Source organism: Nothoprocta perdicaria, unplaced genomic scaffold (genome assembly GCF_003342845.1).
Source record: "Nothoprocta perdicaria isolate Ctin4 unplaced genomic scaffold, notPer1 scaffold_120, whole genome shotgun sequence".
NCBI lineage: Eukaryota > Metazoa > Chordata > Aves > Tinamiformes > Tinamidae > Nothoprocta > Nothoprocta perdicaria.
In genome coordinates, this window is record NW_020454317.1 from 1449015 (window position 1) to 1476409 (window position 27395).

General features: G+C 38.6%; 1 protein-coding gene across 1 annotated transcript in view; it reads left to right on the top strand.

The window, feature by feature from the left end:
• Positions 1–27395, top strand: part of MAN1A2 (mannosidase alpha class 1A member 2) — a 139717-nt gene that overhangs the window by 31805 nt on the left and 80517 nt on the right. The window contains exons 3-4 of the mRNA XM_026054301.1: positions 10525–10621; positions 27100–27218. Coding sequence (XP_025910086.1) covers positions 10525–10621; positions 27100–27218 — 216 coding nt within the window. The remainder of the gene's footprint in view (positions 1–10524; positions 10622–27099; positions 27219–27395) is intronic.

The following is a 27395-nucleotide window of genomic DNA, read 5'->3' on the forward strand; positions in this document are numbered from 1 at the left end:
GTAGCACTTCTCTAGTAGAATAACTTGCTGTTTTGTTGTTTTAAAATAGTAGTCAATTAAAAACAATAGCAATTTTTTGAATAAAACCTTCTGAAAAGATTTTTACTGTTCCTCTTTTAGCTTTATGTCAATATTTTACAATATTTTCCATATTAAGTAACAGATGAGAAGGAGCTTTAGTAGGAAGTAGATATGGCTTGTATCATATTTCAAAAAGACCTTAAGATAAATGTTTTTACTGAGGCTAATGGAAAGAAATTAAGAACGAAACTAATCTGTTGAAAGTCATTGGCTTCCTTTTTAAGTTAAATTAAATATAAATTGCATGAGCACTAAGGAGCTTGGGAGCTTGATTTCCCTTATTATGTCCTTTAAATAGTATTTAGAATGATATTTTTGCCACTGTCCATGTCATTACAGCAATAATATCCTGAATATTTTTAATGAGTTTTGTTTCCTTGAGGAATTAAACATTACCCAGTCAAATAAAGCAAGTTTTCGTTCACTTCTTCTCATGCATGCACTCTTTATTTTTTTTTTTCAAACTCTGTTCAAGTCTTAATAATACTAATTCCATGCAGGATAACATATAAATATCTGATCTTAAACATTGAAATGCATCTTTTAGTTCCTGTATTCTTAAAATCCATAGATATATGTCCATGATTTCAACATTCCTCAGTACAAACAAGTTTTCTATGTAAGTCTGTTGACTAAACATAACCAACAACTGAAAGGAAGCTGTACTAGAATGTTATACAAATGTAGTCAAATCACGACTAAAATGATTTTTGTGTTCCAGATTTCAACACAAATCTGAGTTCTTTAGAGTATTTTTGTTCTATTGCTTTTTTCTGTATTCAAAATAATATGTAATTAGTCTGTTACAATTATACATAGCATAGCTTTTATTTTTAGGGATCAAAAATTGAATGGGGTTCACAGAATAAGCCAGGGTTGTGAAGTGAATAAACCTTGTGGTTATCTAGCATGTTTGCTTCTTGTTGTGCGGCCTGGAAACATCAAGATTAACTAGAAATAGCTTGCAGGGGGATGTTTTATTGGTTTCTGACAATTTCTGACGTGTTCTCATCAGAGCAAAGTTTTGGTTCCATTCCTACTTCTGTCATGGCTTTTTTGGCGAAAAGCTGAGAAACATCCTCAAAAGTTGGTGCAAGTGAACGTTAATTGGGTTTCTTGTGTTGCTTGGAAGCCCATCCTATGGCATCTGACATGTAAAAAGAATCATTGCTAAGTTCGGATGTGTGGTGTGAGTGAGGAATGAGGGCCTGCCTGGGAATCTGGGGTGCTCCCACCTGAGTTCTTTTCCGAGTGATTTACTCTGTGGCCCTTAGCAAAACTTTTAGTGCCTCCTCTTCTTTTTGTGTGTGTTATTCTAATATGTTGCCTCTTGGAGGGGAGATAAAGAGATAATTTCTTTTTGTATGTGTGTGCATATTAGTGGAGCCAACTTTGGTAATGCTTGTAGACATGTGACAAGAGAAGAGGTGGTGAAAAGGAATTGTATGTTTATCATGGTCTTTGGCTGGTGCGCGTCTCGACTGTTTTGTAGGCAGCAGAAATAGTATTTTCCTATGGATTTTTCACCTGCATCCTTTCTCACCATCCTCTGCTTCTCTTTTCTGCTTATTTGACTGCATGAATTACAGTGTATTGTATACCTGGTGTAGAGCTACCTTCATACTAAGTGCTGTCCCTATGAATGAATAAGGAGCTGTATTATAACTGCCTTTCAGTAAGGATACTAATTTGGGTCTGTCTTCCTTATTTAATCTATTTTTTCAGAAAATGAAGAGCTGGAACATAATCTCATTCCTCTGACTCTATAAAATGAGGTTTGCCAGCAGGTTTAAATGCTATTGCTGATATCTGTGGTGAAAGACAAAAGCACAGGCAGCAAGATCATATAAGATTTACTCTGTTAGGAAATCAGCCTGAAAATAGTAAGTGGCCTTCACCTGAATTCTCTTAGAGTGTGTTTACTGAGAAAAGAGCTGGACAGGAGAAAAATACTTAGTCATGTGAAAGTCTCTTCATATTGCGGAGTCGCAGAATGGTTGGGGTAGGCTGGGACCTCTGGAGATTTGTCTAACACCCCTGTTCGAGCAGGGACACCTAGAGCACATGGCAGAGGATTTGAGTCCAGCTTTTGAACCTCACTGAGGTTAGAGACTTCATAACCTCTTTGGGTGAACTGTTCCACTGCACAGTGACCTTCACACTGAAGTTTTTCCTCATGTTCACACAGAACTGCTTGTGTATCTATTAGTAGCTGTGGCCTTTTGTGCCCCTACAATGTCTGGCAACATCCTGCTGACATCATCCCTCCAAATAGGCATAGATGTTGGTAAAATTCCCCCACCTTCCTCCTGCCTGCCTAGTCTTCTCTCCAGGCTGAACCAGCTCAACTTTCCCAGCCTTTCCTCATGAGAGAGGTGCTCCAGCCCCTTAGTGGTATCACTTTCTACTCCACTTTTTCCAGTAGCTCCATCTCTGTTTTGCACTGGGGAGCCCAGAACTGGGCACAGTATTCTAGATGTGGCCTACCGAGGGCTCAGGAGAGGGTCCTCTCCACTGACCTGCTGAAAACACTCTTCCTAAAGCACCTCAAGATACCACTGGCTTTCTTGGCCCCAAGGACACATTGCTGGCTCATGGTCAAATCCTTGTCCACATCTCGTTCCTTCTCTGCAGAACTTCAATCCAGCAGGTCGACCCCAACATGTACTGGTATCTGAGGTTATTCCTGCCTAGGTGCAGGACCCTGCACTTACTGTTATTGAACCTCTGTGAGGCTCTTCATGAGGAAAAGAATGTGATCAAGAATAGTCAGCATGGATTTACCAAGGGGTAGTCATATTTGACGAACCTGATAGCTTTCTATGATGGGATGACTGGCTGGCTGGATGATGGGGAAGCCGTGGATGTTGTCTACCTTGACTTCAGCAAGGCTTTTGACACCATCTCCCGTAACATCCTCAAAGAGAAGCTCAAGAAGTGCGAGTTAGATGAGTGGACAGTGAGGTGGATTGAGAACTGGCTGGATGGCAGAGCTCAGAGGGTGGTGATAAATGGGGCCGAGTCCAGTTGGAGGCCTGTGGCCAGTGGTGTCCCCCAGGGGTCAGTACTGGGCCCGGTGCTGCTCAACCTGTTCATCAATGACTTGGACGAGGGAACAGAGCGCAGCCTGAGCCAGTTTGTGAATGACACAAAACTGAGTGGAGTGGCCAACACTCCAAAGGGCTTTGCTGCCAGTTACAGGGACCTGGGCAGGTTGGAGAGTGGAGGAAAGAGATATTTCATGAGATTCAAGAAGGACAAGTGCAGGATCCTGCATCTGGGGAGGAATAACCCCAGGCAGCAGGACAGATTAGGGGCTGACCTGGTGGAAAGCAGCTCTGCAGAGAGGAACCTGGGAGTCCTGCTTGACACCAAGATAACATGAGGCAGCAGTGCCCTCATGGCCAAGAAGACCAATGGGATCCTGGCTGCATCAGGAAGGGTGTTGCCAGCAGGTGGAGGGAGGGGATCTTGCCTCTCTACTCAGCTCTGGTGAGGCCGCACCTGGAGTACTGGGTGCAGTTCTGGGCTCCCCAGTAAAGAGGAATGTGGAGCTTCTAGGGGGGCCAGCAGAGAGCGAGAAAGATGATTAAGGGACTGGGGCATCTCTTGTATGAGTAAAAACAGAGTGACTTCGGAATGTTCAACCTGGAGAAGAGAAGGTTGAGAGGGAATCTGATCAATATGTCTAAGTATCTGAAAGGAGAATGTAGGGAGGAGGAGGCCAAACTCTTCTGAGTGATGGTCAATGGCAGGACAAGGGGTAATGGGTACAAGTTGAAACGCAGAAAATTCCATCTGCATGTGAGGAGGAACTTCTTCACTGTGAGAATGACAGAGCCTTGGAACAGGCTGCCAGGGAGGTTGTGGAGTCTCCTTCTCTGGAGATCTTCCAAACCCACCTGGATGTGACCCTGTGCCACATGCTCTGGGTGTCCCTGCTGGAGCAGGGGGGTTGGACTAGATGATCTCTAGAGGTCCCTTCCAACCTCAGCCGTTCTATGAATCTTCTCTGCCTGTCTTTGCAGCCTGTCCAGGCCTCTGTGACTGGCAGCACAGCCCTCCAATATGTTAATGACTCCTCCCTGCTTGGTATCATCGGCAAACTTGTTTAGTGTGCTATCGGTCCCTTTATCCAGGTCACTGGTGAATAAATTTAACAATATTGGCCTCGGTATTGACCCCAGGTCACTAGTAGCTACAGGCCTCCGATTAGACTGCTGCTGATCGCAACCCTCTGAGCTCTGCTGTTCAGCCAGTTCTCAAATCACCTCAGTTGTCTGCTCATCTCTGCCATGCTGCCTGAGCTTGCCTATCGGGATGTTATGGGAGACACTGACAAAAGAGTTGCTGAAGCCAAGGTAGACAATGTCCATGGCTCTCCCCTCATCTACCCAACCAGCCATTCTAGCACAGAAGGCTGTGCAAGCATGATTTTTTCCTTCGTAAATATATGCTCACTACTGATGACCACTTTATGCTTCATATCCTGGAAGAGGACATCCAGCATGAGCTGCTCCATCACTTTTCCAGGAGTGGAGGAGAGGCTGACTGGCAACTCCTTCTTGCCCTTTTTTGTTCTTTAGCAAGATCTGTGTTAAATAATGGTGATAAAATTTTGATTGTCATCTCTTGCAATTATTGATTTTTTTTTTTTTAGTGTCATTGTTAGGCAATGTGAATCAGTCATTTCCTAAAATATGTTCCATTTAGACAAGAACTCATATGGATAGCTGTATTCCACCTGTGATATTGCAGTACTGGTGATTTGCAACAGTGAGCTCTGCCTCAGTTTGCATCGAGATTTGGGTTTTTTATTCACCTTACTGACATCTGTCCTTATTCTTCGCTTTGTTACGAGAGACCTGGAAGTGATTTATGTGTGTACATGTAGGTGTATATATATTTTAAACAAGGTCATAATGAGCAAACTTATGGAGATTGAACAGACATGTGAAAAAGCAAGATCTGGTGATTTTACACAAGAATTTTCCAAAAATGGTTGGCAATGTTCATTGCTAACAACTCTTGAACTGGCAATGTTGGGGTGTGGTCTTATATCCCCATCTTCTCCTGAAAAAACCTGGACAAAACTTTTATGGTGCTTGTTTTATACTGCTTGTTTAAGGTACTTCTGCACCTTGCATACTGCTCTCTCAGTTTGCAAAAGGATTTGGCAAAATGGACAAAAGAAAGAATAGGATGATGACAGTGATCAGACTGACACTTGTCAGTCTGTTGTAATATGAAGCATCTGCTTTCTTGTAACAGCAAGATGGGGACAGTGGAGGAAGGAGCAGCCTGATGCAGTCTGTGCAGTTTGTGCAGGTTTGGGAAGGTGACCTTGGAAGGCCCTGCTTCTTTGAGCATAGGACAAGTCAAACCTGTGACTTTATCGAAATAGTAAAACACACAAGGTTGATTCACCACCCTTTTAAAAAGAATGTGTGCAGAAGCTTTCTTATATAACTTGAAGTAGCCAGTTCACTACTTAAAGGTCTCCGGGCTCAGACCATTTACTTCCACTTCAGTTTTCACAAACTGGAAATATTTGTCCCTTAGTTTCGTCAAACCCCTTAGTCTTTTGTGCATGCAAAAAGAAAAGGTTTTCCATTTGTATTGATATACATTTTAGTCTTTAACAATGGATTTGTTAATAAATTCATTAATAAAATGAAGAATACTTAGCTTTGCAGGTGTATTTGGAGCATATCACCAACAAACTTTGGAAATAGAAAATTTAGAAGAAAATGTCAGAGGGAAAAATGTAGAGATATCCAAAATAATTTGTCTTTAGGTAGAGATTTGTAGCTCTTAGGGGTATAAAACAATATCTAAGAAACAATATCTAAGAGTTTTCTAGTTTTCTGCAAAAATCAGAGTGGCTATATAAGGAAAAGATCCTTCTTTAACTTCCAAAAAGCGTTATCTGCAGGCAGGAGGAAAGCAGTTACACATTTTTTTTTATCTGCCAATTAAGCAATAATCTTTTCTGGCAAATCCTAGGTTAATTTAAAAAGAGAAATCGAAGGAAGTTTACACGATCTCTTAACCTGAATAGTTTCCTGTGAAAACAAAAGCTGTTTGCAGTCTTGCTGTCTGTTATACACATTTGAAATGAAGAGCAATAAAAGGATACTTCCAGATTGCAGCCATTTGGGGGCTATTTGCCCAGAAATTTACTTTGCTAACTGCGCAGGACCCTGATTTTATGTTTATTAGCTGTCTGTCCTTTTGGGGAGAGTGGAAAGGGGTTTTGGAAACACTAAATCAGCTGTTGCTGCGGTGATGGACCTTACAAAAATCTTTTTTTTCTCAATCACTGTATGTTAGGAGCAGCTTCTCTTTTTCTTGCTATAGCCATGATTTAATTTAGAAGATGTCATCATAAAGCTATGATTTCCCAGCAATCACAGCGGATCAGATCCCCTGTGAACAAGGCACACAGGTTCTATAATTGTAAAGCCATCTAGATGCAGTATTCCTACAAAAGCAATTTTTTTTCAAGGACATGCCCTGCGTTCTAGCTCTATCACAGCAGATTCCAGATCTGTTTTTTCTAGAATTATTACAGTGCACATGCATTTTGCTGCCTCATATTTTTGGACACATCCCATAATAAACATTCTGCAGACAGATGCTTAGTGAAACTATTTCACATAAACCATTTTTCTGTCAAAAGCAAGATCTGTCATCTGGAATTAATAGAAAGAAGTTTGTTGGTAAAAAGGAGTGTGCTGTGGTGGGCAAACCAAAGTTCTTCATCTGATGCTGTCAAACTCCCAGGCACCCACGTAGCAAATTACTTTAGAACAGACATTTCAGCAAAATCTCTGCCATGCCCTTTTCTGATTTACTGATTTGTGTTTTGACCAAATAACTATTTTCACATTATTAAGCTTAAATTGACTCTATAGTGGCTGCATTGTGTGTGACTTGTTAGTTTGTCGTTTCCCTTTTGTGACCATTCTCACCTTCCTGCTGTTCCTATCAGCGCTGGGGTTGCAGTCAGAGCCAGACTTCACTTGCCTTTTAAAAGGCAAGAATCTGTAACTTTTTTTCCTACAACTGCAACTGTATTTAGAGATCTTGCTTTTCAGTTCAGGAGTTCATTGTGTTGATGCTTCCTGAACCAAAGCGATGTCCTCTGCCAGGTTTGTATCTGACAGGGTATTTTCCTCCTTTAAATTTGTACCACTGTTCTCAATAGTTTTGCTATTGTATCTGTGGCATGTCCTGCTACCCCTTCCATTAGTAGCCGACGTCTCCTGTTGTTATGAGAGCTTTGGGCATATCACTCCTACGAAGTATAATATTGTATACAAGCGTTGTTGGCTTTCTCACTTGCAGGTCATGGGCAGTTATCTACTAACATAATATCTTCAAGTCTTTGCTCTCCTGGTGTAGCTGCATGCTAAAATCAAAATGCAATATTCATCTGAAACTGAGAGTCATTATTATAATAACACCATTCCTTTGCACCGTGTTTTTCTTTGAAGTTATCCTTAAAGTGTAATTTCCTAGCTAAGAACCTTAGGAGATGAAGGCAACTATTCCTTCAGTTTTTGGTTTTGGTAGCATTTTTCTTGTTGCTTCTACATTAATTAATGCATCCGGTGAAATCAATTCATTTTTTTTTTCCCTCTAATCACCAGATTTCATATTGGGATTTTATATCTATAAAAACTCTTGGGGCAGTGGTTTGTACTATTTCAGTCCTTCTGTAAATTTCAACACTTTCTTGGATTTTCTGAGCTAAATATTACGTAACTAAATCTCCACCTACTTCACTCCCCACTCTGCCACAGCATAGCAAACTGAACGTTGAAATAGTCTATGGGTAACATTCTACCATAAGAAAATAATTTATTGCTCTTAAATCTTTTGACCTGATATAATTTCTGATCTATAATGATGTTTGTGTACACTTTGAGACTCATAAGAAGCCAAAATGTCTATTGTCATTTGATTCTCTTCATGAAATATTGTATTGATGCATTCAAAAAAAACCCTTAGAAGCTCTCTTCTCTGTGCAGAAGCAGATTGGTTAGATTTGCTCTGTTATGGTCATCTTGCTGTTTAGGCCTCCATCTGTTTATTACATGCAGATACAGTGAGTAACTTTTTAGGTTCATCTTCATGTGCCTTTTAATAGTACAGATCTGTTTTCCAGGACAGAGTTTGTAGGTCTTAAAGGTGGACCTGCATGCTTTGGCTGGAGAGGACTGGCCCAGGAAGACCTTGACTGCTCCATGCTTGGTGGGTGGACCCAATCTCTTCACCCTCCCTGCTTTGAGCAAGAGGTTGGCTAGAGACACCCTGAGGTCCCTTCTGACAGAAGGGTGCTGTAGCTTTTGATTCTATGATTTCAAGTTAATAAACAGTTTTATATGAACTACAGAAAAGCTCAGTTATTTGTAGGCTGAGCCTGGATAGCTTTAGTAAGAGCTCTCCAAGGAAGTGCTGTACTAATTGTGATCAGGATTTTACAGCTTATGCCAGGCTGCAATTTTATCTGTCAAAAGAGGATCATTGTACTCCATTGTTGTCTTGTCCTCTTAAAGTTTTCGTGGCAGTTAGTTGGTCAACTGGTGAATGCTTTGAAAGTGCCAAGGAAGTTAGGAATGCTAATGAAATGACTCCTCTATTCTTTTAGTAGAATGCATGCCTGTTTGTTTCTCGTATATTTTAGATTCATGAAAATTGCAATATTATTGCCAAATGAGACGTGCACGTGTTTTGGCATAGCTCCCAAAAGCAGCATATGGGCTGCCTTTGAGAGGCATGTGGTATGAGTGGGAAATAGGGTAGCGCAGAGGGACATATGGGGCTAGGTTGATGCAAGTTTAGCACAGGACTTCAGAGTCTGTGTGTGTTGGTTGTGTGTCAAGTTGTCGTCTAGCCACGAGTTCTAACTCCCTCCAGACTTGTAGAAGCAACAAGAAAAATGCTACCAAAACCAAAAACTGAAGGGTGGACAGGGATCTCTTGTTGGTTTCGTGTAGATGGGGACTCTTTGTGTTGCATGCCTCAGTAGGCAGCTTATGTGTGGTTTGAAAGATTTGAAGATTTGGGATGACCTACTCCCATTTGAAGATTTGTGATGACCCAGCTTCTGATAAATCCTGAACTCGGGAAGAGAAGAGAGCTGCTGTCTCACTTTTATGCTAGTTCGTGCTAAGGTTACGGACTGCATTTGGCCTTGTAGTCGGCATCTGCTTGTTTCCTTGTGGTTTCCAGGAGTACAATGACACACTGACTAACGTAAGAAAACTACAGTCCTTCAACCTTCAGGAAGCATTGACTTGCTCTGTAATCAAGTTTCTTAAAGGGTTAATCTAGATCTGTGAAATTACATTTGCAAATCTTGCTTGTGATTTGAGTTCCATGCACCTTCTGGAGTTTTTTTAATATTAACAAAGTTTTAATATTTTCTAATACAAAATAGGAAAATAAAATATGCAAAATATTGTGGTACAGCTACATGTCTGTTATTTTCAAATTCTTGTTTGAAATATGCTTGTTCCTAGCTGTTCCTTGTGCCTGGAGCAACGCTTTTTAGAATCAAATTTCTTTCTGTACTGACTTTGATCTCTTTAGGTAACTAGCCTTACTTGACTTTTAAAGGGCAATTGTGTACTTACAGCATGGCACACCCTGCAATTTGAGCACTGCTGAATTTCAACCATATGCAAACAATCAAGGAACTTAAAAAGCTTTAACAAATGTGTAAAAGGTTAGCTTAAAGGCTGACATGTGCAAGTCATCCTAGTGGGACAACAGGACCTTTTGTTTTTCAGAAGTACTGTGCTTACTATGGGATGGAAACATCTATTAGGTTAGAGAAGTGTTTTATGAAACAAATGGTATATTTATTCTAGCCTGTGAATGAATTTTCTAGAGCTTTGTTACACTTTTCAAAGAAGGAAAGTTCCAGATTTTTTTCTGGTAGAGACTGTTCCACGGTGTAGTTTTGTCAGGTAGCTGTTGCTCATAAAAAAACTTACTATGTCTTTCATAAGTTGCTTAGTCATATTTTAATGTATCAGTGTGTGTGTGTGTGTGTGTGTGTGTGTATATGTATATAAATATATAACCTTTTATGATGAAGAGTGGTAGATTTTCTTTTGGGTAGCACCTCAGGCTGTAGCCAGTGCATTTAAATGATTTCTGTGCCTAAATGGCTGTGTACCTATGAAGTTAAACCACCCACCCGTCTGAACTTCAGAAATGCAGAGCATCCTACAACACAAATCAAATAGACTTGATGCTTTTAATTTAATTCATATTAAATCTTACTCTATAATGTACAGAAATAGTGGGGTAGCAATTATCGGTATGCTGGAATGAACATGAGAAAGTCTCAAATGAGGTATAAAATGTTTTATTTGTACAATGTAGTTTGTAATATGTTACTTACATGTTACTTTTTCCATCTTCTAGATGATGAAGCATGCCTGGGACAATTATAGACAATATGGATGGGGACATAATGAGCTCAAACCAATTGCCAGGAAAGGACATTCCACCAACATATTTGGTAGGTTTTACATATTTCTGTCTATGCATTCTGCACGAGTTTCATAGTAAATTTTGGTTCATATTTCAAAATACTTAGAACAAAAAAGTGTATCAGTTGTTTTGGTGGTAATTCAATAAATTGCTTAACTGTCTTTTGTGAAAAGTATGTTCTTAAAGTTGTGGAGCTTAAACTGGGTCTATGCTACACTGAATGGTGGCAATATTTCAGGATGATACAAATTAAAAAAAATGAAAAAAATGAAAAAAAAAGGACTTCTCTATATTTTCCTGTTTAATCCCTTAAAAATATGCTACAAGTCAAAAAGTGTGTGCAAGATACCAAAAAGTGACTAGGAACAAGATCAATCTTGATGTAAGTTGCCTTAAAATAAAAATCTGGGTAAGACAAAGATATTTTTACTTGTTGTGTGAATTGAGGATTCTGAATATATAGATTGGAATTAAAGAAAAAAAGCAAAACTCAAAATGTAGAGGTTTGTGGGTGAGGAAGGTTTTAAAGAAATTCAAGAGAAGTGAGAATGTTTGAGCAATTGAATATGAATGTGATTGTTGTAAATAACATCTGAATAGAACAGAGCATGAGGAAAATCAAGGAGTGAATAGCCTGTGTTGTATGCATGTGATCAGATTAGATAAATGAATAGGCTTTTCTTCCTTAAAATGTGCATGATCTGGAGCTGTGCTGCTTTTGTTATAGTTGGCAAGGTAGATGCACTGGGGAAGAATAAATAGAGATGCAGTTGGTGCAGGGCATTGCACTGTGCAAGCTCCTTGAACTGGAAAAGAATCCATATTCTCTAAGACCGACAGTTTGAAAAACTGGTTGTAACTTGCAACTGTTGGAAGGCTGAGCCTTGAAGGTTCCTTATGTTCATCCTCTTACACTGAAAAGGAAAAAAAAAACCGCAAACCCAAAACAACCAACCAACAACAAAAAAAAAAAAAAAAAAAAAAAAAAAAAAAAAAAAAAAAAACCAGCCTTATTCACTAATATCGAAGTTAAGCCTGGGCTGATCCTAAGTGCCAGGCAGCTCAGAAAACTTAGCCATAGAGTTTCTGAGGGTGTTTTTTGAAATGTACACAGCCAAGCTGCTCTGTGACTGTGTTATTTTTGTGGATTTAGAGTGGAACAGGGAGGAGCATTTTTATTTCTCCTCAGGTTTTCATGCTGTGGTGGTGGTCTGCTCAAGCATCCTTGTGGTGCTTGAGCACATCAGCTTTGTGGTGTTTGAGCAAGGCACAAATTTATCATAACCACTTTCTGTATCAAATATGTGTGTGGCTTTACTCTGTATATGGTAAGTACGTTAGTAGTGGTTATAAAAGTCTTCATTTCAAGCAAACAGGATCACTTCTGTCTTTTCAGGTAGTTGATCTGCGAGGTTTGCTGTTATTGTGATTAGTATTTATTTGTTTTACTTTAAATCTTCAGTCTCTTTCATGTGGATAGCAAAAATGGAGAAGTCTCTTTCTCTGCTATGTGGTTGAACCTCAAATAAATTATTTTGATTCAAATCAAAATGTTGACCTTTTGTTTTCATGTTTAGGGAAAAGGTGAAGGCTTAGTGCAAAAACATTCCAAAAAAGATTTGAATTACTTTTGCTTTAGAAGTAACTATAATTTTTTTTTTATCTGTCACTTCCTCTGTTGTCCTTAAATTTAATCTTGAAACCATTTTCATATCCTACCAAATTAACAAGAGTGCACCCTGACTGTATTTTTCAGCAAAGACTTCATTGCATGGTGACCATCAACCTTTTAAAAATAAACAAATAAAATACAAATATAAAATATAAAATTTGTAACCTGAAGTAGAGAGAACTTAAACTAGATTCCTACCCCTGCTCCCAGAGAAGGAATGAGATCCTCTAAGAAGATTAAAATTATTTGTAATGTATTTAAAAGAAAATGATCTCCTGCCACAAGGACACCTATTTCAAATCTTCAGAGAGCAATTTAATCTCCTCTACTACCCTATCCGCAACAAGCTCTGCACCTTTACTGCAAACAGACCCTTGGCATTATGTTTGTTTTTGTTCATGCCTTCTATTTTAGGATTGCTTTAGTTCTAAAGCTTGCTTTATTACTCTTTTGTATGGTGTGAAAGATGATTTTTGTCCTACTTTTTTATGTTCCCTTCTAAAGAGAACAGAGGGTCGGGTGGAGCTGTCAGGAAAAGGCAGGAAAAGGAGCAAGTTAGCACGCTCGGGAAAGAGGATTCCAGGACAGAGGAGGGATTGGAAGAGTAAAATACTAAAATGGGAAGGCTGCTGCCAGCATTAAGCATTGTGCAGGCAAATAGTGCGAGATGTCTGAGCAGAAGAGGGAGCAACAGGCTTTAGCCATGGCGAATGGGAAGGCGCTTCTTAGGGTGCTCAGTGGTGCTGTGTAGCTTGCAACTTGGAAGGCCTCTGAGTTGCTGAACTGGAATAAAAAAAAAACCTGAGAAGTGTTTGTTTATAAACCCTTTTTGTTTCTAGTCTATGTTATGTTCACTTTACATAGTAGGTTTTTTTTGAAAAAGTGAAATTTGTTTTAATATGCAGAATTTTAAAAGCCTGGGGAACAGGGGGAGATGCTGTAACACAGACAACTGTATCTCCCTCAGAAGCTCTGACCAACTCGGGTTGGGTCCCATTGCACATGGATGTATGTAAGTACAGCACCATTGGCAGTCGTGTTTGTGACAAGTTTAGGGGTTAATAGAAACTCTCGAGGGCTTTAATTTTTAGGTAGATGTATTTTGGGGGAGTGTTGGGGAGCACCAAAAAGTACAGATGCCACCTATGACTTCTTCCCACTACTGGTGAGATGGCATCCCGTTCTTTAAAAAAGGAGGTGCTTTCTGAATCAGTTAGGTTGTGTTAGTTCTGGAGCAGGGACATGTAAAATGACTGGTATAGTAGTCTCTTAATCAGAGTTAGTTAGAATTAGTAAAATTTAGGGAAAATTTCAACACTGTTTCAGCAATTTTTAAAATGCTTGAAAATTGCTTTTAATAATAGTTGCTTAATTTAGAAAGGGAGAAAATAAGAAAAAGAAGAAATGGTTTCATCTCCCAAAGTAAAGACAGAGACTTTTCATTCTGTTCTTTTTGAACACCTATACATCCATAGTTGTACATTATGGAGTGGGAAAATTGCTATGTGGTCCACATCTTTTTTGCGACTTTGATTTGACTTGAGACTTTGATTTGTACAAAATCTAGATTACAAGAACAGAGGAGACTTTCCAGGTTGGGTCTGGTTTCTTTTTCAAGTACTGTTAGATTGTAATCCCTCCCTCTCCATTCGTGCTGTGGAGTTTTGAAATAGCTTTCCAATTGTAACATAAAACTGGCACTAATTTAAATTAATTGATTGACTCTGTGTGTGTGTGTGTGTGTGTGTGTTATATATATATGAGTATATACAATGTATAAAATATATGCACATACATCTGTAAACAAAATTGTTCCCATATAAATATGATCCTGCATCCCAAATACTTTTTTCTTTCTGCTGTTAAGTGATCTATTAATTATTAATTGACAGGAATCATATTGCCTTTCAGTTTTGGATTTGTTTATTTGAAACAAACTGTGTTTATATTTCTCCTGTTCTTTGATGAAATAGGCTTTCCATTCCTGTGGTCAATCTAATTTCTGTGTCCTTTTTTTCCAGTTTAATTTATCATTCTAGGAAGTGAGTGAGCAGAATTATTCCTAGGTGATTATCCCGTATTCTTTTGCCTTGTGGCACTGCTTGCACTTCTATTGGAAACACCTTTTTAGTGGCATTCAGTTGTCATTTTTGCTAAGCCATTATGTTGCTTAATTAGCCAAGAATAATCTTAAATTAGCCTTGGTCCGTAACCCAGACTGATGACGAAATGAGAATTTTCCTCTATATGGAAGGAAAGCATTTTTCTAATGTTTGTTTTCAGTGTGCCTGATGCAGTGTTTTTTAAGTAATTTTCAATTACAGCTTTCATCTACTTCGTCTCCATGCCCTGCCTGCTTGTTTTTAATGTCTCCTAATGTGTTTAGGTCTGGAGGAGTCTGCAGGAGCTTCTGCTACTTTCTCCTTGTGTAGGATGCTTCTCCTTTGTAGTTTTAGCATTTCTGACTGAGTGAAATTGAATTGGAGGCTTCCTCCCAGTTCAAGTGGCTGATCATGTTTCAGCAGCTCTACCGGCCAGTTTCCTTAGTGTTTGTCCTTTTAATATTCAGGTGTTATCTTGTGCCATTTAATTATTAACAAAATTATGGTATGTTTGCTCTATTCAAGGCTGTTTTGTAGGATCAACTTTTCCATAACGTCCTTACTATTTACTGAGTCTAAAATAGAACCCAGCGAGTGTTGATTTGGTGGCTGGTTGTTTGTTTAGGGGGCAGGAGAAGAAATGGTTGTTCTTGTACCAAGGGCTGTCTCTGCTACATTGTTATTCCTAGGTCTTTACGAATTCCTGTTTACCTGCAATTACACTAGTCCCAGTGGTATTGTCTGTACAGCAGCATTACCGATTTTTTTTTCTTCAAAACTCATGCTCTTCTTAAAAAGCTGTTCAGCAGAATCTGTTTTTGTTATTTATCTCAAAGGTGTCTTGATTCTTTTTACTGTTAATGTGCAGTCTCTTGTACTTCCATTTCATGTGATTCAACAAGGAGAATGTATTGCTGTTGACATTGCATCTTTTTGGATGCACGAATCTTCTGGAAACTAGGTTACAGCTAATTCTCAAGTGAAGGAAACATGATTAAATTCAGAAGGCAAATGAACTGTTCATCTTCCCTGTCAGACTCCATTTTCCCCTGCCAAGTAGTATATATCCATATTTATGCCAAGAGTTATCAGTGTTCCCAGCATGGCAAGGTCTAGCAGTGTTCAGGCAGGGGGAAGAGAAGAGGGAGAGGTGACCACTGCTGCTCTTAAAAACAAATCCTTTAAATCTAAGGCAAGGTGGTGAACTTCAAAGCAAGGTGCTCTGCGTCTCGCTGCCACATGCTAGCAGGGGCACTGGTGGCCTAACCCGGTCGGTAGCTTGAGTTTTGTGAGAACACTTGGTGGGGCTACTTTTATGGACACGCAGCTTCATCTGGAAACTCTTGCCAAACTTTTATAGAAGTGTCTCATGTGGTGGATCTAAACTGTGAAGCAGAGCCTGCTAAGAGCATTACCTGTCAAACCATCCAGTCTTTGGATAAAGTCTGGAGTAATATCTCTCCTAATGCTTGGCCAAGTCATTAGTAGTATGGTGCTGCTTTGGAAAAATATAACTGATAATTGATGGGTTTTAAAGATATTCTCTTATAAAGGTTCATACTTTATATCACCTATAGCTTCAGGCTTCTGCTTCCTCTTCCCCACAAAAAATGCACACACCTTTTTGTGGTGATGAGACAAAGTTCTGTACTAATGAAGCAGGGTAGTAACTTGCTTCTGCTGATTTTGAAAGCTGCCAGGTTTTGGAAGTCCTACTATTGTCAAGATAGGTTGTTTATTCCTATGCTTTATGATAAAATAAAGTTTCCAAAGGGGAGGAGAAAAAATAGCAGAGAGAAGAGACACAAGTTTCTTTTTACTTTTAAAGTTGATATGCAGCTCTGGTGTTTGCAGCAGCTGAGAAAAGAAAAAAAAAAAAGAACAAACAAACTTTGGCTATTAAAGCCATAACAAAGCTATTTAAGTTCCTGGAACTGTGGAACTGTTTGATTACTTCAAATCATTATTGCAGAAGTGGAGTTGGGTGGGGATCTAGGTCAGGTCCTCCTTAGAATACAAAGGGTGAAAAGACAAGACTGCTGGAAAGTGGATTATGTAAGATAAGGAGCAAGTATGAGAAACACAGAGGTTGCTTAGAAAGTTTCCAAGGTTTAACTAAGACCAGAATAGCTGATGGTATTGCCAGCTTCCCTTGCTGTAAGCTAATCCATTTGGGACCACTTTTGAGGATCAGAATGACCAAGCTTTTTAGACACATACTTTTTACTCTTTGTCCCTGCCCCTCTTTGATGACCTCCTGCATGAACAGCATCTTACGGAAACACCCTTAAAATTCATCAGTCGTGATGAATTTTATATCAGATCAAATATGCACAGAGATTATGACTCTCCACTGTGTATATTTGTGACAGCTTTAAATTCAGTATCTTATGAACTCCTCGCTGTAGCATACTTATGAGTTATTGTGAGTTAAATTGAGCAATGGAGAAGTCTTAATCTTTTTTTTTTCCCTGAAACTTTATTAGAAAAGGTGATTGACTTAAGAAAACAGAAAGATAAAACACAACCTCAGGCAACTTGGAACATTGGTCTGTGCAAAAACTAGAATACACTGTCTTGAATCTTACCTGATGCTTTCTGAAATTGCATTCTGAAATGCAATTCATAATTCATCCCTCCCTCCCTCTCTCTCTCTTTTTTTTTTTTCCTTTGGTAATCCTAAAGCACCTAAAAATAGGATGTGCTAGAGAAGGAATTTGCAAATGAATCCTTCTTTCCAATAATTTAGAGATTCTTAAAAGGTTTCGAGGTCCATTTCCGAGAATATTTGGAAAATAGTTCGCTCCTATGAGAAAAGCTTTGTAGGAGGAAGTAAACCGAAGTAATGTAACAAATAGTTGTAAAATTACATAGCTACATGTACTACTAGTAGTAACCTGTTTCCAGACTTTGGATGCATTCTGTCTAGAGATGAGCTAGGTTGTGTGGTGATGATCTGATATACGTATGCCGAGATAAACAAACAGGCCTCTGTAAACAGTAACCCACACATATGTGAATGGGATGGATATGAATACAGTACATTTACAGAGAAGAATTTAGATAATGTACTCAAAGGCAAAGATTCAGGGTGAACTTTTGAGAATATGATTAAAAGTTTCTGGTGTTATCCTATTGTAAAATCCTAATGAAGAAAGGGCCAAAGGAAACAACTTCTGATCGGACATATTTTCTACGTCCATATTTTCAGCATCTGAATCTACATTGAACATAAATAAAAGGGAAAAAGGAGTGAGAGATATATGTATAAACAAATATGTTCTTGATTCCTTTGATCATTTTAGTGAAATATTTGGTGAACAGAAATTCTGCCTGAGCTGTATACCTGCAAATGACCTGCCCGTGATTGCCTTTTTTCCCCTGGCAAATGAAAGGAAAAAAATCCATCCACGCTAGCTAGTAAATAAAGGTAATTTCATGGTGCAAATTGCATCTCAGTTTCAGGTTATAGTTGTTTTAATAGTAAATGAAATTGGCCTTAGGGACAGGCGTATAGTTGGGCATATACAGCTGTCTCCTTTGCAAAATCAGTAACGAGTGGCTACGCTGAGAAAATATCGAACATTTTATGTATATTGAATGTGCGAGTGTGTATTTGTTTTCCTCCAGCAACAAATTTTGGAAAGACAGCTGTCATCAAGAATATAATTCTAGAGAATTGAAGCCTTATATGATAGTGCAAGAAAAGTTGTGTCAAGTCAAATGGAAGATCAAGATAGAATCGTTACTATATCCAAAAATTGCCAAAAGCAGGTGCCTAGCAAACAGACAAAAAGAACAGGAGAAACACGTAAGCAAGTGTTTCTCAGAATATTCCTCAGGCCTACACAAGTGCTTCTGCATTGGCGGTAAGGATTAGGCACTAATTTTCAGTTTGTCTTTCTGTGATTTTCTCAGATCAGTTCTTGACTCTTGGGAGTGTCCCAATATCCTGTTACAAGAGATCCAAAACTTGCTGCTTGTATTGCATGGAGAGCAGTTTTTGTATGTTTTTAATGGAAAAAGACTTGGTCAATAAATCACTTTTCTCTCTCCTTTTTATTTTTTTCCCTCCCAACACATAGTTTCTACTTTTCTATTTCTCTTTCCCATTCTTCTGTTGCTGTGGAAGGAAGACTGGAAGCTTGTTTTCTGTTTTGCTACAGTTCTTTTTTGAGTAAGTGGATTTGGGGTTTTTCTTGGCTGCTTACGGTGTCTAGAAACTTGCTACGAGGTGCCTCTTCTGCAGTTGCTTGCAATTACCCTCCTTTTTCAAAGTACAGATGCTGCAGTGTATGCAACATTTTCAAATGATTTATAAAGGTGTTGAATAGTGTGTGCCTAAGCATCCATCTCTGTAAGATTCCACTAGTGATTTCCCTTATCAATGAAAGTTGGCCATTTATACTTATCCCCTTTCTTGTCTTTTAACTAATTTTTCATATCTGTGAGAATGGCTTGTTCTTATCCTCTGACAACTTGGTTTTCTCATTTCTTTTTAAGGGAAGTTCACTTGTACCCTCAGGATATGTTATCTGTCCATATGCTTATTGTCTCCTTAGAAAGACTCTTAACACTGAAACTACAACATGACTTCCCTTTAAAAGAAGTGGTTTTACTTTTCCCCAGTTCATCCAATTGAAAACTGTCCTCTGATTTATTCTGCTAGTTGGCAAGCAATATTTTGCAAACAGCAGTGCTTTACCTCACAAACTTGGTGTTCGGAGTATAGTTCTCTAAAACTCATAAAACAGCAGGAGAAGGATGCAATCTACCTGCAATCTGCCTGTGCAATCTCTCTTAACTGCTTAAAGTCTGCCATGCGGACATGACTGTAACTGGATGCAGAACAATTTTATGACATTGTTACTGTTTTGTCAAATTGTCACAAACATGCCCTTGCAGATCAGAAAGCTTTGCCCTGAGTAGCTGTTGTCTTTACCTTTTCTTTTTTAAAAATCGAGTATTGTCACTGGATGCTTCTCACTCGCTTCTTATTAATTTGTTTACATATTTAGATGAGTGGTTCTTAGTAGCTTTTCTACATCTTTCTGTACTAATGGTGTTATGTAAATTGGGTATTATTCAGAAGATTGAAAATTCTTATTTTAAATTATTGTAATGAAATCCACAAATGGTAAGTGGAGCTGAAATTGCACACTTGATTTTTCTGTAATATGCCTTGTAGAAGAGTAAGTACACATCTGCTTCAATGCTGAGTAAGGATTTAAGACATGTTAGGGTGTAATGCTTAGAATGATGTGGAGATTATTTTTATCCCTTCTCTAATAGCATCGTCTCCTCTTTTTTTTTTCTTATGGACTGGGTGGTTTGCTTTAGGGAAAACAATAATATTTTAGTATCCTGTTGGGAATCTTTGTAATTATTCTTGTTTTGATTTTGGAATTATTTAAATTGAAGTTCTTCTATTCCTTCATTGAAACTTTCTTTCCATCTTCTAGAAATAAGAGTAGAGAATGCAAAAAGGAAGTGAAATTAAGGCTATGTAATCTGTTTTGGACTGTGTTACAATTTGAAGTAATTGTAACAGGCATGAAAACTAAATAAGGATTAGCATACTAGCTTGAAAACTAAGACAGATAAGGAGATTGACATGGGCAAGCCAACAAAATTAGATGCAGGCATGAGTATGCTTTGCTGTCATCTGAAGGCAGTTATGAGAGAGCTCGGATTGAGAAACTGTGCTACCAGGTGGGTACAGCACTGTGTTTGTGCCTGCTGTACTTCGCTTTCGATCACATTCTTCCTTTGAACTTCGCATCGTTCTGATAAGGTTACTGGGCTTCCGAACTGAAATGAGTTCCTCTTCAGTTGTCTTGGGGAACATTTACGATGTGGTATGGACCTAAATGCATAGGGATGGCCCAAGCTTTTGACCTTCAGAAGCTGGAAAAGCTTATGTGACTTAGTGACTGTTAGATGTGCCTTTTTGTGATGCTATTTCCTCTGCCTAGCTGTCAAAGAAAGAGAAATTGCTTAGAGTTATCTCTAGGAAATTGTCTTTACTCTCTTGGAAGATAAGTACCTAGAGTGCTTCATAACATAAAGTTTCTCCAATTCAGGTTGCACAACCATACTCAAGTCCTGAAAACATTTTGCTTTTTTTATTTACTGGCTAATACCAACTTTGCCTTGTATGCTACTGAGTTTTAACTGACTGCTCTGTTTGTTTGGATTCTGCCTTCATTCTGATCATCATTCACAGTGTTTTCTTTGGAGTCTTTCTCTTCCAGATTTCTCAAGATGGAGTTGCTATAGGTCTGTGCGTCTGTGTTTTGCTTAGTTGTTTCTGGTTACTTCTTGCATGCAACTGGTTGCTTTACCATCACCATTCATTTCTAACTCATTTTTCTAACCTATTCTCTGTCCTCCTGTATTCCTTCTTTGAAGTCATTTTGGCTCCTGTCTCCTCTCCCATGTTCTTTCCTGGTCTCTAGCTCATTCTAATCTTTTCCTCTCTCATGTTGCTGCCACTCAGTTATCACTAGGTTTCATTCTTTCACCAGTTCAGATCCTTGTCTCATTCAGCGTTAGCCTTACTTATGTCTTCATAGAATCCAGTCCATCCTCATCCTGTTACAGTAATTCACTTTGGTTTTTTTTGTACTTCAAAAGAAAATAGTAAAAGAAATATATAGGGAATGAATGGAGAGAAACTTAGAAAATTGAAAGAGATTACTAATATGTCAAGATTTAGTTTTGAGCGCATTCAGGCTTTGTACTGGAGGCATTTAATGGTGGCTTATATGAAATCTGAATAAAATTGAAGGACTTGTTTGGAGAACAAAGTGAAGCACGGCTAAATGAAGAGCAAGAAGAGGAAGTTTTACTGTAGTAAAAAATCCAGAACAAATTTTTTAAATTTATGGGGTGTTAAAGACGTATTAGACATTTAAACAGTAATTTGATTAATATCTACCTGTAGATTCACATTTTGTCAGTAATAGATTAAAGAAAAAGAATAGTATATGCTTCAGTTCTTCACTCTCATTCTTTTTTATTTATGAAGTTAAGGTAAGCTATATGACTGTTTTATTGTTATTTATATGCTAAGCTACTTCTAGTATCTGGTATAAAAGATTAGGAACTGCTTTTTGTGTTGCCTGTTGTCAGCAATTTTACAGAACTAAGCACTCAACATAATATTATGTTCTGCTTTTTTAATTGGCCTAAGATGTTGTAGGTAATTGCTTTTTTTATGGATGCCTGAAGGCTTACTTGTATTTTATAGTTGGACTGAAATGGTATGTTGCTTTTTTTTTTTTTTTTTTAATGAAATGATGTGTTTCATCAAATAATTCTGAGTCACTTATTTTCACAGTGGGTTTAAGTTCAAAGCTGAATTCATTTTCTTAAATATTATCTTGCTCCTTTTAGGCCATTAAGATATTTTATAGGGAGTATCGATACCTTCAAAGTTGGAAACTTTATTGATAGATCCTCATTACAGATAAAGAACACTGGCTTGATATTTTTTTGCTGTCGGTTTTTGTGCTGTGTATTTTTCTACCAGGGCTGTAATTGTGGGTCACATTAAGAAATTCTCTTGATGCAGTAAGAAAACTTCAGTTCTTTGTACGTTTTTAGATGCAAATTCCTCTGTTTTCTTTAGATCAGTAACGTCATGCTCAATACTACGTTTCAGCCATTCATAATCTGGTCCATCCACAATGTCAGTAATAAGAATATTCATTTCTTAGACTGCCCTTATGGCAAATTTACTGTCAGGCAGAGTTTTCACTTAGTTGTTAAGGCTTAAAACAGTTGAATGTGTGAAAAGTAATTCTTAACTCTGGATCTTGGGCACATGGACTGGTGACCAGTCACAAGCAGTGTTCCCCAGGGGTCCGTGCCTGGGCTGGTCCTCTTTAATATCTTTATCGGTCTGGACAAGGGGGTTGAGTGCACCCTCAGCAAGTTTGTAGACAACACCAAATTGGGAGGAAGAGTTAATCTGCTTGAGTGTAGGAAGGCTCTGCAGAGGGATCGGGACAGGCTGGAGTGACGGGCTGAGGCCAACAGTAAGAGGTTCAGCAAGGTCAAGTGCCATGTCCTGCATTTCAGTCACAGCAACCCCATGCGGCACTGCAGGTTGGACTCCATTCACCACTACTGCCTGGGCTTGGCCATCCAGCCTGGTTTTGACTCATCAAAGAGTATGTATGCCATGTAATGTATGTAATGTATGTAATGTGTGTAAGCTTGCATGTAAGCCATGTAAGCCATGTAGGCTTACAATGTATGTGAGATGTATGTAAGCTGCCAGCTTCTCTAGGAAAAGGTATTGTCGTGGGAGTTTACTGCAGGCCTCCTGACCGGGAACTGGTTGAGGCCTTCTACAGGCAGCTGCAAAAAGCCTCACGACCACAGATCCTGGTGCTCATGGGGGACTTCAACCACCCTGGGATAATCACACAGCTAGGAACATATAGTCCAGGAGGCTCCTGCAAAGCGTTGCAGATAACTTCTTGATGCAGATAGCTGATGAGCCAACAAGGGGAGAGGTGCTGCTAGATCTAATAATAACAAATAGAGATGGTTAGTAGGAAATGTGAGGGTTAGGGGCAGTCTTGGCTGCAGTGACCACGAGATACTGGAATTCACAATCCTGCGTGGAGGAAGCTGTGCAAGAAGGAGGATTGCAAACCTGGACTTCAAGAGAGCTCACTTTGACCTCTTCAGGGAGCTCCTTGGAGCAGTCCTCTCGGTCAGGGTCCTGAAAGGAAAGGGGGTCCAGGAGAGCTGACTAATTTTTAAACACCACTTTCTCCAAGCTAGAGGTTGGTGCATTCCTACAAGAAAGCAGTTGAGTAAGGGGGGCAGGAGACCTGTATGGAAGAGCAAGGAGCTGATGGGTAAAGTTAATGAGTTTATCAGTCTCCAAAGAGATTCCAAGTGATTCGTTTTGTGACAGAATACAGAGAAACAGAGGCCGAAAGGCAAATAAAATGATTGCTTTCTAGAGCTGTAGTTATCTGAAATCCATTGGCCTAGTAATTTCTGGTTTTGCCTTCTCTTCTGAGCCTGATCTGCTCAGCCCTCAGGTAGGGTAATGAGACCCTGGAGGAAGTGTTATTCAGAAGTAGTAATGAGATTTGAGCATAGAACACACCCTTTGAAGGGAAGGAGTCTGTATCGATAACAACTCAAATAATCGAAGTGTCTGTGAAGTGTACCTATTTAATGATTGCTCTTCAGCTCAGAGTGCAAGAGTTAACTGACATGCGGTTTAATTTATCAACTTGTTCCTTATTTCTGTGTGCCTCGTCTTTGCAGTCTCTTCTGATCCTAGCTGGTTTATGTTACTTCACATGTTTTCTTTAGTATCTCTTTAGTATTTAGGCTTAGTCACCCTACTTTCACAGAATAAATACAATAAACCATCCTGTAGCTAGCATCATACTTTGTGAATCTGAATTCTTAACTTTACAATGGAAAGGGTTTTTTTCTTCTTTTCATACTCGTTTGTGTCATGGAAAACATGACAAAGATTTTAACACCCCCTTTTTCCACCTCCCCACTTTAGTAGTCTCTTGGGATTTTTTTTTTTTAAGCTGTAAGTCAATTCTTCATGTAGCACTTTGATATATTCAAAGAATTGTAGATAGACCATTTTTCATTCAGGGACTCTGCTGATAACATATAGTCATAAGATTAGCTAGATAATCCAGACAGCAAAGAGAATGCTGTCAAATGAAGAAATTATTTGCCTGTTTTGGGGAAACTGAAGTCTGCCTAGATATCAATCTAGTACCTAGTATTTTGCAGTGTCTTGGAATAAATAATCTTGCTTAGCAAGGAAATGCATAATTTTGTTGCTAGTGTAGCTATTTCACTCTTAAATTTCTTCCATTAGCTCATGATAAATATTCTGTTTTATTTGGAAAAAGGAGTATTGCACTCATTAGGCAAACTTCATTAAGTTTAGAACTCTGTCAGCTAGAACTGTAATTAGTGGAGGAGAAACTTCCTAGCCTGACATTTGCAAAGGAGAGCTCCATTGGGATGGGTGGTTATCTTCTGCAACATGCCCAGCTGAGCCATTGCGCTGGATAGAGGCAGCCCTGGTAGTGCTTTCAGCCAGAGGATTATTTTCTATTGTAATGTGATTGTTGCATAGCCTTTTTTTTTTTTTTTTTTTTTTTTTTTAAATACAGTGAGAGATCTGAGAGATCAAGGAGATATCTCTGTCCTGAGAAATAGTAGTTTAGATTGGTTGAGGTGGTAGTAAGCTGTGTTTACTCTTGCTAGCTATTGTGTCATTGTTTATAGTTAGTTTATTACCTTTCAGAGGACACCATAAGTGGTTTAAGTCCATGAAGACTGCTACCCTATTTAAGACAAAATTTATGGATCTTAGCATGGCTATGAAATGAAAACACATACTCTTATGAACAGAAAATTATTTCTCTTTGATTCAAACCCTTCAGTCTAAAGTTACAACGACAGGAGGGAGAAGTATTAACTGTCTGTCCATTGTTGTCTATGGTTTTCCCAGTAGCACTGAGTGCTAGTGTAGGCCAGTGACTTTATACAAGTAAGATATCTTTCTGTTTCATATTTCATTTCACATGTTGCCTTGCTGGCTGTTCAGTTCATTTTAAGCTGGAGGAAGGCAGCTGTAGCAGCTTTATTGACTCTTCTGGTAAGGTTAAGAACCTCTGAAGAAACTTCAGCAGATGTTTTTCATCTTTAGGGACAAATTAAGAATGACTTCCCCCCCACACAGACAGCAAGAATCCTCCAGGAAAGCAGCTGAGAGCAAGTAATGCCCAGTTGTGCCTCCCCTGAAACATGGAGCAGCCAATGTTGTCTGTCATCCTCTGACTTGTTCTATATCCAACTCTACTGTTTATTCTTGGACGTATATCTTTTAATCACCCTGGGATAATGAGGAAACCATAGTGTTTTGGAGATATCAAAATCTGTGGCGATATCAAAATCTGAGGTGCTATGACTCTTAATGTGTCTCAGTTTCTGATTGTGTTATGTCTATTGAAGTCATGATAAAATAAATCATAATTAGCATTTGTGTTTTTGTATCCCTTTTTTCATGTTTCTTTGGAAAGAGTGCCATAAAAACACGGCATATTTTTTTATTTTTCAAGTGATACCTGCAGAGCTGGAAAATAGCTATTCCTGTGCCCAGTATATTGCAGAACTCATTGGTGGGTGCTTGAATGTTGGCTTCTCTGATCTAGGAAAGCATGTCTGCTAGCACAGCAGTGACTTAACTTTTTTCTTTTCATGAAAGGGAAATGAACCTGTCCCTGTACAATTCCTTTTCTCTCTCTCTCTGCATATTACAGAATATAAGAGCTTTGTGGTTTTGGCTGTGCTTAAGCTTAAATGTTCTTATTTTTGAAACTGTTAAGAGACAGGACAACTGCTACGGTTCTCAGAATCCCCAAAGCTCTCTATTTACTGATCCAAATACCTTGTGGTATGGTCTGGTTTACATATTTTTTAAGTGGCAAATTATTGACATATCATAGATATGAAAAGGTAGGAAGTAGGTGGCTATTTTAATTCTACTTCAAGCTGTGCTCTGCTTTTGTGCAAATGATGGGATTGTGTACTTTTAGCTAAGTTTTAGTAGGTACTTCCAAACCTTGCAGTACTTTTGCAGAGCAATGAATCCGTCTCCTGAGAATTATAAATACGCCTGGTAGCCAGTTTGCTAACAAATATATATTCTGTTTAATCATAACAAGTATATCATGCCCTGATATATACTTTTGAACAAAATGGATTTATGGCTTTTCATATCCAATTCAAATCCATTAAGAACAAAAGCATACCTCTTTTTGAGGAAATTGATTCATTTGTTACAAAACCTGTTGTGTCTAATTGTTATTATTCAGGAAATTAATCCCTGAAAATGGAATTAAGCTTCCATGTAAGTATCAGTAATTTAAGGACTTAAGGCAATAACAGTTGGGGTGGTAAAATAATTCAGTTATTATTCTTGTGGTGGAAAAACAACAACAACAAACTTCTAAACATGTAAAACTTGCATTTGAATGAATAGAAGGAACTTAAGTAGCAAGACGATCTCTCTTGTACAAACCAGTGAGGTACTCACCAGCTGGCTAAATTGCTGCCGTTTCAAGTGAATGGTGTTTTATGGTCGTGCATCATTGTTTTTATTTGGCTTAACATGCTACACTTCATATCATGATAGGAATTTATGAGCACCTTTTCATTTTGGACTGTGAGTTTGTTAATGAGGCCAAGCCAGGACATCCCTGCTCATTTGCTCCTATAGTAAATGTGGGAGATGCTAGGCATTGCTGCAAATATTGATTGTTTTATCTTGTGTATATTACACTTTTTTGTTCTTGAATACTAAATAGCCTCTTGAAACGAGGATGTTTCAAGATGTCTGTTTTTTTTCTCCCTATAGTGGAGGTGCTTACGTTGAGGGTAGGTGAGCCTCTGACAATGACTTTTCCATCTTTAGTCTCTTTCTCTCCCCAGAATCCAGATGGTAGCAGCATTTGAAGCTTTAAAGGGAAGTGAGATCCTCTTACAGAGTTTCTAATTCCTTGCTCGTTTTGGCTTTTGCTTGTACTGTTTATCTCTGTAGCAACTTTGCTTTGTTGCTTCTTGGATTATTTTCTCTTGCTTTTTATGTTTAAGAAAAATAATGAAATAGTCACTTCTAATAGAAATCTTTTTTCTCTCCCTACTCCCTTCCATCCCTTTCAGGAAATTCACAGATGGGTGCTACCATAGTAGATGCATTAGATACTCTGTATATCATGGGGCTTCATGATGAATTCAGAGAAGGACAAGAATGGATTGACAAAAATCTTGATTTCAGCGTGGTGAGTAGAACATGTCCGAATACTTCTCTAGCCCTGTTCCCTATGTTCCTCCTTAGGAGACCTGGAAGAAGGCTTTTAGATGGATTCAACATGTCTGAAGTTCTTTCAGTGAACTGCAGTTTACAGAAGTTCTCTGTGTTTAGAACTTTCCATACTTTGAAAAAGACCTCTTTTAAT